The 12,500-nt window shown below is 41.4% G+C and overlaps 1 protein-coding gene across 1 annotated transcript in view; it reads left to right on the top strand.

Annotated features, from left to right (window-relative positions):
* Positions 1–9,171, top strand: part of LOC147466726 (vitellogenin-like) — a 10,019-nt gene extending 848 nt beyond the window's left edge. The window contains exons 3-15 of the mRNA XM_086535177.1: positions 1–188; positions 432–1,523; positions 1,653–1,800; positions 1,924–3,663; positions 3,791–4,048; positions 4,201–4,364; positions 4,534–5,141; positions 5,332–5,698; positions 5,809–6,468; positions 6,569–7,096; positions 7,201–7,543; positions 7,639–7,916; positions 8,031–9,171. Coding sequence (XP_086391303.1) covers positions 1–188; positions 432–1,523; positions 1,653–1,800; positions 1,924–3,663; positions 3,791–4,048; positions 4,201–4,364; positions 4,534–5,141; positions 5,332–5,698; positions 5,809–6,468; positions 6,569–7,096; positions 7,201–7,543; positions 7,639–7,916; positions 8,031–9,023 — 7,367 coding nt within the window. The 3' untranslated portion in view covers positions 9,024–9,171. The remainder of the gene's footprint in view (positions 189–431; positions 1,524–1,652; positions 1,801–1,923; positions 3,664–3,790; positions 4,049–4,200; positions 4,365–4,533; positions 5,142–5,331; positions 5,699–5,808; positions 6,469–6,568; positions 7,097–7,200; positions 7,544–7,638; positions 7,917–8,030) is intronic.
* Positions 9,172–12,500: the final 3,329 nt, after the last annotated feature.

The following is a 12,500-nucleotide window of genomic DNA, read 5'->3' as shown; positions in this document are numbered from 1 at the left end:
GAGCCGAGGTGCAGTTCCTGGAGCGCTATCCTTTGGTGGTGGCCGTGACAGATGGGCGCATCCAGCATGTGTGTACCCACCCTGGCGACGCCCCTTGGTCCATCAACATGAAGAAGGGAATCGCCACGGCTCTCCAGAACTCACTCCCGTCACTCTCCCCTCTCAGCTCAGGACTCACTCTTACAGAGGTAATTGCCATGTGCTCTTTGGAAACTAATGAGACTCACACATGAAAATAGATAAAGACTTTCTTTGAAGTTACATGTTAGAAAAACATTGTCACTTATCTTAAGAAGCATGATTTCCGATTTTGTCAGTGATAAACTATGGTCTTTGTGCAGCCTGGTCTTTTCAGATTTATAAGGATTTTAACCAAGAATCGTGAATCTCTTTAACTGAAATAAAGTTTTTAATCGTTCCTTCTTTGACAGACGGATGTTGTAGGAGAGTGTCCAACAAAGTATGAGATTAAGACTGAAGGAGAAAAGGTCATTGTTGTTAAGGAAAAGAACCACCGCCACTGCCATAACCGTTTCCCAACACCTGCTGAAACACCTGCACCATGGCTGAAGGCTCCCCTGCCAATCGAAGAGTCCAGGTCAGAGTGCAAGCAGGAAATCACCAATGGCATCTACACCGCCGTCACCTGTGAGGACAAGAACATCGTTCGACCTGCCTTTGGAGTCTACAAGTACGTGGAGGCCAATCAAGAGTCAACACTTCGCTTCATCTCTGAGTCCAGGGACACCTCAGCCATCAGTGCCATCCCTCGGGGAGAATTCGAAATTGAAAGCCTCTTGTTCAACCATGAAACAGGGAAGGAGCCTGAGCTGGCACCTGAGGTGGATGCGGTCATGAAGGAGATCTGCCAGAAGACCATGGAGACTGTTGAGGCTGATGCTGCTGAACTGGTTGACAAGGCCCTTCACTTATTGCGTCGTGTTCCTGAGACAGTTGTTGAAGCAACTGCAGAGAAGGTTCGAGGAGGACGTTATTGTGCAAACTCCGCCAGGTTGGAGAGCATCTTCCTGGATGCCATTGCCTTCCTGTATGAGTCAGGTGGTGTCAAGATCATGGTCCAGGAAATAGAAAGTGGACGAGCAACAGGAGGACGTCTTGCTCTTTACACAGCTGCTCTCTACCTCACCCCACGACCCGACATCGAAGCTGTGAAGGCGCTCACACCCTTGTTCGAGAGCCCTCGGCCTGTGCCTTCTGTGGCTCTGGCTGCTGCCACTATGGTCAACAACTACTGCCGTCACACTCCTCATTGCAGCGAGAAAGCTCCAGTCAAGAGAATTGCACAGATTCTGGCCACCAAAGCTCAACGTCAGTGCTCTCCTTCTGCCGGTGAACAAGTTGAGAAAGAAGCTCTTGCAACATTCAAAGCACTAGGCAACATGGGTGTAGTTACACCTGCAGTAACAAGAGCAGCAGTCGGCTGTATTGAACAAGAGGGAGTAGAAACTAGCATCCGAGTAGCAGCTGCACATGTCTTCAGGCATACTCAGTGTGCTCGCTATGTAAGTAAAGCAAAAACGAAACTTATATTTTGTAAAAAAGAAAAAGAAAACATATTCATGTCAATAGACACTGAAATATCAACTAGGAGTAATCTATTTTCTTAAATTAACATGCAGATTTTCTTACAGGTTACTGAAAAACTTAGCGACATCGCAGTTCACCCATCCATGGCTACTGAGGTTCGCATCGCAGCTTATTTGGGAGCAATCAGATGTGCTGAAGAGGAACATCTCCAGAAGATTATTTCAAAGGTTTCTGAAGAAAGGAATACTCAAGGTGATATTCTATGTAGTCACTTTATATATATGCTATATAGAGTTGAAATAAGTTGAAAGCTTTCTCAAATAATTTGTTGAAAACTGAATTATCTCCAATTGGAGTATTTCTCTCTTCTTCCAGTACGAGGTTTCATTCTGAGCCACTTGTTGAACATCCAAGAATCCGCCTCACCTGACAGAGAACGCCTCCGTTACCTCCTCACCAACTTTGTTATTCCCAGAGACTTTGATGGAGACATCAGGAAATATTCTCGCAATATCGAGATGTCTTACTTTGCTCCTTCATTCGGTATCGGTGCTGGTGTGGAATCCAACATCATCTACACCCCTGAATCCTTCCTTCCTCGTTCCGTTGACCTGAACCTCCGAACAACTATTGAGGACTTGAACATCAATCTAGGAGAGGCTGGCATCCGTCTTGAAGGTTTAGACCCAATCATTAAGGAACTGGTTGGCCCAGAAGGATATCTTCGCAAGGCCTCTTTTGGACGCATTTTGAAAGATGTGGTTGCTTTTGCTGAAGAGAAGGGACATCGCATTGCCGAGCATTTGGAAGACACACTTCGAGAAAAGAGGGCTATCAGCATGTCTACCATTTCCAGATTTTTCAAAAAGCTCTATGGAGAAAGGAAAGAGGGTGAAGTCCGAGCTGATGTATTTGCAAGAATCTTTGGACATGAAGTAACCTATGCTTCCATTGCTGAAGACCTGAAGGAATTGGATGCTGACAGAATAATTGAGTCACTTTTCTCTTACTTCAATGAAATTCTTCCCGATATTCACAATCTAGACATCGATTCAGCACGCACAGGCCAAATATTCCTTGACTACTCTTTGCCCACCATTCAAGGTACTCCACTCAAGATTAAGTTGGAAGGAACTGCTGTTGTAGGAATCAAACTGGCTGGTGACATTAATATCATTGAACTCTTCACCAACCCAGCACATGTTGAGAGGAGTCTCAAACTGATCCCAAGTGCATCAGTTGCAGTCCATGGTTTTGTTGGCTATGACTGTCACATTGCTAAGGCAGGGACTGAGCTGAAGAGCACCATTGCAACGGCCAATGGAGCCACCATTAACATCAGAAAGACTGAAGACAATGCATTTGAGTTTGCACTGGATCTTCCAGAGAGGATGGAACTACTCAGTGTCAAGGCAGAGACCAATCTTGTCAAGGCTGTTGGTAAGAGAGTGATGAAGGTTAGTCCACCCTCCATGAGGGACGTCAGGATTCACCATGAGAACTGCATGGAAGCTCTTGAACCAGTGTTTGGTCTGAAGATGTGCCATGAGATGAACTTCCCTGATATCTTCCGTAGTACTGCTATGCCTCTTGGAGAACCCATTGTCGCCAAGTTGTACATTGAGAAAACCGACCCATCCATGAGAGGTTACCGAATGACTACTGCCATCAAGAACAAGAAGAGTAATAAGGTCATCAAGGTGAACATCGAGACCCAAGGAGCTGCGACACCACGACATGCTGAAATGACTATGTCCTATACCAAGGAAGAGAGGTCCCACGCTGTTTATGCCAAATTTGAGTCTTCTAGCATCTCAGCAGGACTGTGGACTACCTTCACCAATGAGGAAGAGCACAAGGCCATTGAGACCTTTGTAAAGCTCAGGTCCAATGAATTTGATATTTCACGAGGATTTAAGGTCGACATCATTGGAAAGGAAGTTGCTAATGAAGCGCAATATGAAGTAAATGTGTTCACAAGTCGGAACAGGAGGTTTGCTACCTCATCTAAGATTGTGGAAGCCAAGTTCATCAAGAAGATTAATGACCCGGCGGTGGAAATAATTTGCAGGACAATGAATGAACTGAAGGACTATGTTGATTTTAACTTCGAAGGTAACTTTTATGAATCCTCTATGTTACCCATTTCAATTATATGTAAGATTATTGAATACTCAGTTATACTCTTTGATCAAGGATTATTTGACTTATGACTTTTCTAAAGTATGAGTTTCAATTTCAGTTGATGCAGACTTTAGGTACAGCCCATATACCTGTATGTTTATTCCAACTGAAGTACGGAAGATAGAATTCCACACTGGTATTAGAGGTTGGAAAATAGCATCTGCTATCCACAAAATGACTGGGTCTACTGAAGCTAGTGAGCACGTTGCTACCTTTAGTGTGGAAGAAGGAAACAGTGAGATTATGTCAGTGAAGGCTGTCATGAATACCAAAGGAAGAATGTTCAGGAACATGATTATTCATAACGAAGTTGCAGGTACTGTAATAAAACTTTGTATGGACAATATAATTCTCACTGAATCACATGTTCATGGCAGTTGGCACCTTTCATTATAGGCAATTGTTGATTTGCTAATAATATAAAAATAATGAATATTCCTGAATTGAAACTATTTTTTTTTCTTACAGTTAATTTTGGACAACATTCATATAGAGCTTGCTATGACCTATTCCTTGGCGCATCGAAGATGGGAACAAGTGTAGAAGTGACTAAGCCCAAAGAGAACTTGAAGATGTTTGAATTTGGAGCTTTGTATGAGCGATCCAGCAATGCACACACTGTCCAAGTGTTGGTGAGTAACCCATTTACTAAGGTGGGAAAGAAAGTATATAAAAGCTTTCCATGACTGTATATCTTAATGATAAGCTGTTGACACATTTTCAGAGGTTTATGTTCCATGTTATGCTGCAGTAGTATCCACTCAAAGTTGCAATAGTTAGTTGAGTCATTTTTACACCCAGGTTGATGCTCCGGAATACATGCGAGCCATCAAGTTTGAAAGCAAGTTCAATGAGGAAGAAAACGGCAAATATGCCGTTGAAGTTGCCGTCAAACAAGGTCAGCGTATTCTGCTGCAACTTAATGGTCCGGTGACCCTCATTTTCTCACCGAGAAAGCTGAAGATCGAAGCTGAACTTAAAGTTGCTGTCCTTGATATGGAACCTCACATCATTTCTACAACTATACTTGGAAGTAACAGCAAACAAATTCTGGCTTTTGAAATGAAGAACAGACAAGAAAGCCTGTTTGCATTTAAATGGACAATGAACTCTGGAGAAGGACCCGAACAGAAAACAACAAGCAGCACCAAGCTGGTAGTCCCTGCCCTCATGGAGTTCATGCTTGATACCACAGTAATGCATGAGAACGTCCATGTGAGCCTCAACACAGCAATCTTGCCCAAGAGTGCGTCTGCACATCGCGTTAAGGCTTTTGTAGATATTGACGGTGGAAATAAGAAGATGAATGCTGAATTCGCCTGGGATGCAGATCGTAACCCTAACAACAAGATTGTTGTTGACGCTAATGTAATCAGCAGTTCTTCTGACCTGGGTCATGCTTCTGTTCAGTGAGTAGTTTTACCTTCCTTTCAAAGAATTTGCTTCACCTGTACACCAATGTGTGTGTGTGTGTGTGTGTATATATATATATACACACACACATTCATATATGTGTAATACTATGTAAACTGACTTGTTAATCATACAATTCACATAAATTTTGATTGGAAGGTTCTCAACATGATTTCTTTTTTCCAGCGGAAACGTCATAATAGCTGGAGAACCATACCATATGAAGCTGAACCTGAATGCTGAAGATATCATGGCATCTGGTTTTGAGCTGGAAGTAACCACACCTTCTCAGAGGACTTTTGCCGTAGAAGCCAGCTATAAGATCGAGGACCAACAACCTACCACCAAAGTTATTACCGTCTTCAGATACAAGAACACTGAGGGTGAAGAGCATAAATTCACAGGTTCTGTTGCAGCTGAGAGGCTCGATGGGCCATACTGCTATGCTCTTGAGACCAAGGTGGTGTATGTAGCTCCTGAAGGAAAGGAAACAAGGTTGGAGACGATTCTGAAACATCATAAAAAGCCAGAGGCACATGTGATATTATTTAAGGTAAGCAGATTTTCCCATACATTTGTTTTGTAAGTCATGAATTAATCTGAGTGGAACAACAGACATTAGTGATTAGCAGAAAGTGAGAAAATGTCATAATATTTTCCCAGGTTGATGCTGAAGGCCTTATCCTAAGGAAGCCTCTCATGTTCGAATTCGCCGTTGAAAACAAAGAAGGTTCTTATGAAGGCAAGTGCATGATGACAAGAAATGCTCCCAAAACTGTCTTTGACTGGAATGTGAGGATCCATCCCCATGGTGAGATTGAGGCCATTGAAGCAGGACTGGACATTAAGGCTGCAGTTCAGCTACTGAAGATTATCCGTGCTGTGGTTACTTTTGAGAAGGAGGAGAGAATCGAAAGGTCCGAGCCAGCCAACTATCGCTATCGCTTCAGCAAGCCAACACCAACATCTTACAATATTCTTGTAAAGACTCCATCACGTACAATGGAGGGTGAAGCTCACATTTCTCCTTCACAGTCAGGAATCAAGTTCTATTCTAACAAGCATAGTTCTCAGTCCCCATATGAGATTGGTTACAAGGCTACACACGAGGGCAACCAAGGCAAGTGGGAGAGCCAAATAAACCATCCAGTTCTTCCCAAAGCCATGCAGTTTGCACTTCAGTACACAGCTGGTCAAGGAACAGTGGAAGGAACTGTAGAGCTGGATATTTTCCCATCCAGTGAGGACAAGATTACTGGCCACCTTGCATCAACACGAGTTTCAGAAAGCACCATTAGAACTGAAGCTTCCATTGTCAGCAGAGTAAGTTTTATAGCCTTTTAGTAATACATATTATTTCATGTGTATAGCTGTCTGCTAAACACTATAGAATGCAAGTCCAAACTCCTTTATTTTCTTACAGATTCTTAGAGTGAGCCCCCAAATCATCCTAACCACAGCCGTCGCTCCAGACACTGTTGGTTTCGATGTGGAAATCAAGAAATCTGCATCTGCCCCGCCATCCCTCAAGGTTATTGCCAAATACGACAAAACTACTCCAAGGAATGCAGTCCTGGCTTGCACTGTAGAGTTTGAGAGCACCCCGGTATTTGAAGTGTCTGGGGTAGTGAAACCTGATGAAACAGCCACATGTAATGGCCTGGCAATGTCTGCTGTCGTACATGCACCTATTTTAGGTACACATCACATCTATTCCACCATGTGTAAACCAGCCTTTGTGGAGGTGACCACCATCAGGCAGGGTGCTGATAGGAAATACATTGCTAGGATTGGCCTCCAGGCACCAGCCAATTTAGAATTTAGTCTGAGTCAAGGAACAACACAGTCACAGGAGGAGAGTGCTATCATCCTTGCTCGTCTGGAGATGGTTGACCCTGCAGTAATCGATGTTGGCTTTGCTTTTGAGCGTGAAGAAATCTACCGTGTGAAGGTAAGCATTACAAATGTGAAATAAAACATATAGTATGTGATTCACACAACAAGCATAGAGGATTGCAAAGTAGCTTACATAATACCTTATTGTTTGTCTAATAGGAACTTATCTGGGAAGAGCTCTCAAATGTCTTGAGCTCCATGGAATCTGGAGTTGAGGATATCATAGGAGAAGTCGCAGGGAGTGCAGCAAACGTTCCAGCACCAGAGTTCTACACACTGATAGGTGAAGCCAAAAGGGAACTGATGATGATCTACCAGGATCTGGTAGAAGATAGCAGGCCTATCTTTGAAGAAATGCCTTCCTTTGGTCGCATCAGGAACAGCTTTAGGAAAATCGTTCGACTTTGGGCTCAGCTAGAGAAAAGCATCCTTGAACAACGTGAGAGGATGTTCAGTGTTTGTCTAAACATGGTCAAGGATATTACAGCTCGGATGTTTACAGGTGAGTTGAAAAAACAAAGTGTTTGCATTCTGGAATTTGTCTATCAGATATGTTAGTGTAAAGAGAAAACTAATTTCGAACACAATTATTTACAGTCATGAAGGAAACGATGGAGGTTCTAGAGACAGGAGAGCTGCCTGAACCTGTACGCCGTATGGTAGAAGGACTGAAAAGGACTGAAGTTTTTGAGATTGTAAAGAGGATGTTGGATGCAGTGTTGGATAAGTACCCAGAGGAATATGAGGCCATTAAATATGTTATAACTAACATGATGAGTACTCTTGAGAGAGACTATAATCTGATGTTCGAGAGGATCATGGAAGTTCCTGCTTTCCAAAGAATCATCAACTGGATCATGGAAAACCTGAGCCCTGTAAGTTGTTCTGTATTTTGTACTTTCCACACAGTCAACGTTTCTCATAAAGTAAATGTATAGACTCGAACGTGAAAAATGCAACTCTTTTCACATATTTTGTCTTTTCACTAGGGTCGTCTGGCAGCAGTAGAGGCAAACGCACTGGCAGAAATACTTCTTGAGGATTTCCACGTCCTCGTCATGAAGGCTGAAGGGAACCAACTTAAGATCGAGATTCCATTGCATAAACCTCTGTATTCAGTGGTGCAGTTTATCAAGGATTTGATAAACCCATACGAAATCCGCAAAGACTTTACGTGGCTGATTGAGGGCACTCTGCCTTATACCCTGGAAGACCTAATTTGGATGTATTACACCTTCATTCCACATCGTATCACAGATCTGTTGCCCCCCTACCCTCGAACAGCCATGGTAGTCGGAGGTACCGAGATCCTCACCTTCGACGGCCTTGTGGTGCGAGCGCCTCGAAGCCCCTGCAAGGTTCTGTTGGCCACCCACGGTTCCCATAGCATTATGATGTCCCACCCGGAGCCCTCAGCTCCTGCACAACTTGAGCTCAAAACACCCGATGCCACTGTTGTTATCAAGCCTGACACTGAAGTCCTTGTTAATGGTCAACCAATCAGGGGATCGGAGGAGACCGTTGGAAAGATTAGGATCGAGAAGAAGGCTGGAGAGATAGTGGTAGGATGTCCTTTAATGAAGGTCATTGTAGCTAAGAAGGGCCAAGTTGTGGCCATAGAGGCTTCAGGATGGACTTTCGGCCGCGTAGCAGGACTTCTGGGTCCCAACAATGGGGAAGTCGGAGATGATCGCCTCATGCCCAACGGCGCAGAAGCCTCTAGCCCTCGCGAGTTGGTAGCTGCTTGGCAGGAGAGGAAGCAGTGCTCCATGCCTGAGATTCCTCCTGCCATAGCCACAGTAGCTCGTGTGATCAAGTGTGAAGCACTCCTCAGCATCCGATCACAGTGCATTGCGGTAGTTGAGCCGGAGCCCTTCATTAGGATGTGCCATGCAGCCCAAGATGCTTGCGACGCCATTGCAGCTTACAAAACCTTCTGTGCTTTAAAAGGAGTTGAAGAAGCATCCCCAATGCCTTGCTAGATGGACAGCCCTCGATCAGTCCTTAATGAGACTTGATGATGACGACCTGCACACGTATGAATAACGAGTATCCTTTTGCTTTTGTAATATTTCACTAAAAAATGTAGAAAAAAATATATAAGATTAATAAACCTATGCATCGAAAGATTTCATTTCAATTAATTAAATTCCCTATGCTCTAGAAAAATGAAAGAACAAATTAGATCCATAATTCTAATCGAATTCAATTTACATATCTTATGTGTGTGTATATATATATATATATATATATATATATATATATATATATATATATATATATATATATATACTGTATATATGTATGTATGTATGTAAATAACCATACACACAAAGAAAGAGAACAAGACACACACATTGCTAATGTCCCATCTTATACATCAACAGAGTTATAAAAAAATATTTCAACAGTGGATCTTAATAGTAGGGCAGGGACACTAGTTCCAAAAACAGTCTGATCCAAAGTTTGTATACGAAAGATAGGAAAACACTATTTAAAATAAATGAAATGGGCGTAAGTCAATACTTGCCAGATACCACCATAATAGTGCCATCTATTGGCGTAGTCCAGCATTATTCGTGACGTCAGAAAAGCTGTAACGTCATGGTTTCGTTCAGTCTTTTGTTTTCGTCACTGGTATCCATTATAGGAAATCAATATAATTTTCTTGCACTTTGTTAGTTATTAAAACACACGTTGCATTACTTATGTATTGAAAAAATCAAATGAAATAAAATACAAAACACTGTAAACAAACTGAGACAGATACATGCAGTGATAAAACTGAACAAAATAGATACTTATCACAAAGAAAAACAAACAAACAAAACATATTATACTAAAACGTACTACTTGTGTGTAAAGCATAAATAGCATAAGCTGAGCATCAAAGCGGTGAAAAAATAAAATGAAATAAAATACAAAACACTGTAAACATAAGCTGAAACAGATACATGCAGTAATAAAACTTAACAAAATAGATACTTAACACCTTCTTGACAACAAACAAACAAACACAACATATCTATATCAATACATGCTACTTGTGGGTTACCTTGTAATATTTTCTATTTTTCTTTGACCGGGGAAGTGTTGGAGCATTGACCCCAACCTATGCTTCCTTCCAATATCTCTGTTTGAAATTTTTATATGGTGATAAATTCTCATGGTCAAAAAAATATCAATTATCTTTTCTTTAATCTCTGCACACAAATCAATATTAAAATCAATTGCTGAAAGTTCTTTTGAAAGATTAACTTTTATATGATCTTTAAACATATATAAATTGATTTTGGATTTGAATTGTTTCTCATAATCTGTAATCAAATCTACTAATTCAAATTTTATCATTAGCTTTAGCATCCAAAAATACACTACTAGTTAATGAGCAACCAGATATATCAATTAGATTAAATTTACATTTTTGGGTGATTCTTCAATAGTTTATGGCATACATATCCTGTAACATATGTAACAGCATTTTCTCTAAGTTCTGGGTAAGATTCTGATGTATTTATCAAGAAGTCACTATTATCATTATTTGTAAAAGGATTAGATGTGGAAAAGTAATGGCCCATATCTTGAAGTTTATTATCTGTGGTAAATGGATTGAATAATGAAAAATATATCTGTAACATTAGAATCTTCAGGATGATTAGAAGATGGCATATTTATTGACATATCAGCTACATCTGTTAATATATTTAAATTTTCATCAAGACTCTCTTGAAATTCTAATGCACCCATATCTGGCATGATGGTATTTGTTGCATAGCTCCCTGACCCGCGCCGTAAGATTGACAGGCACGGTGTTGAATCCAATCGGCTGCGGAGCGCCCATGGGAATTATCTGTAAAACCTCACTATCACTGCTCTGCTAAGAGTAGATAGGTAAATTTCCATGACGTCTCATAATTCGTCTGGTTAGACAATTCTTTTAGCGGGTCGTATAGCTGATCAGATTCAACACTGTGCCTGTCAATCTTACGGCGCGGGTTTGAGTCCCGGTCAGGGAGGTAAAATTTGTATTTCTATATCAAATGCGTTACAGCATTCTACCATCTTTCTCACATATATATAACCTCGGTAACCTGATTTGGGACTTGAATTTTTTATTCCGTTGCTGCCGAGCGCCCGCGGGAATTGTCTGTAAAACCTCGCTGTCTACGATATATATGTCCAGCCCACTGCCACTTTTTCTTCTTAATGCTCTCGAGTATATCGTCTACCTTTGTTTGTCGCTTGATCCATGTGGCTCTTTTCTTGTTTCTTAAGCTAACTTCTAGCATAAGCCTTTCCATTCCTCTTTGAGCACTTACTAATTTCCTCTCGAGTGCCTTGGTTTTAGTCCATGTTTCAGACCCATATGTCATGACGGGGAGGACACATTGGTTAAAAATCTTTCTCTTTAGACATAATGGTAGACGACCTCGTAATATATTACTATGTGTACCGAAGGCACTCCAACCTAGCCTGATTCGTCGTTTTATCTCGGCATTGCAGGAAGTACTCGTCTTGATGAGTTGCCCTAGGTATACATACTCGTTCACGTTCTAGTACCTCGCCCTTTATTTGTATTTGCTTAATCGGGGTTCGACTGTTGAACATGACTTTAGTCTTTTTCATGTTCATTTTAAGGCCAATCTTCAGACTTTCCCTATTTAAATCACTTAGTAATTGTTGTAGTTTATCTGCTGACTCGCCGAAAAGAATAATGTCATCTGCAAATCTTAAATTGCGTAAGTGCTCATTCCCTACTTTAATCCCTCTCTCCTTCCAATCTAACTTCTTGAATACTTCCTCTAAGCAAGCTGTGAACAGTTTTATTGAGATGGTGTCGCCCTGCCTAACACCCTTATTTTATTGGTATTTTATTGGTTTCTGCGTGTATTTTGATGGTCGCTGTACCATCTCTATATATATCCTCTAATAATCTAATTATATTTCCTCTACTCCTTGTTTACGAATTGCATCTAGTACTGCAGATATCTGTACCGAATCGAATGCCTTTTCATAATCTACGAATGCCATACACAGGGGCTTCCTATATTCGTTTGATTTCTCCCTTATTTGGGCTAGTGTGTGGATATGGTCTGTAGTTGAGAATCCGCTGCGGAACCCTGCCTGTTCCCTGGGTTGTTTTGAATCTAATGTATCGGTGGTACGGGCTGTGATGATTTTTGTGAACAGTTTATAGATTTCTGAAAGGAGGCTTATAGGTCAGTAATTCTTTGTCTTTTGTGTCCCCGTTTTTGTGTATTAAAATTATTATTGATTTTTTTCCAGGATTTCGGAGTTTTACCGACGCTTTGACATCTGTTAAAAAGATTGGCCAGTTTTACTGCCGCAATCTCTCCTGCGTCTTGAATAAGATCTACACTAATGCCGTCTTCTCCTGGTGTTTTTCGTCTTTTCATGCCTTTTAGTGCCCTATTTACTTCCTCTACCGTAATGTTTGG

This window comes from Penaeus japonicus, unplaced genomic scaffold (genome assembly GCF_977035675.1).
Source record: "Penaeus japonicus unplaced genomic scaffold, GWHDUDI00000001_assembly GWHDUDI00000042, whole genome shotgun sequence".
In the NCBI taxonomy this organism is placed as follows: domain Eukaryota; kingdom Metazoa; phylum Arthropoda; class Malacostraca; order Decapoda; family Penaeidae; genus Penaeus; species Penaeus japonicus.
This window is presented reverse-complemented; position numbering and strand designations above follow the sequence as displayed.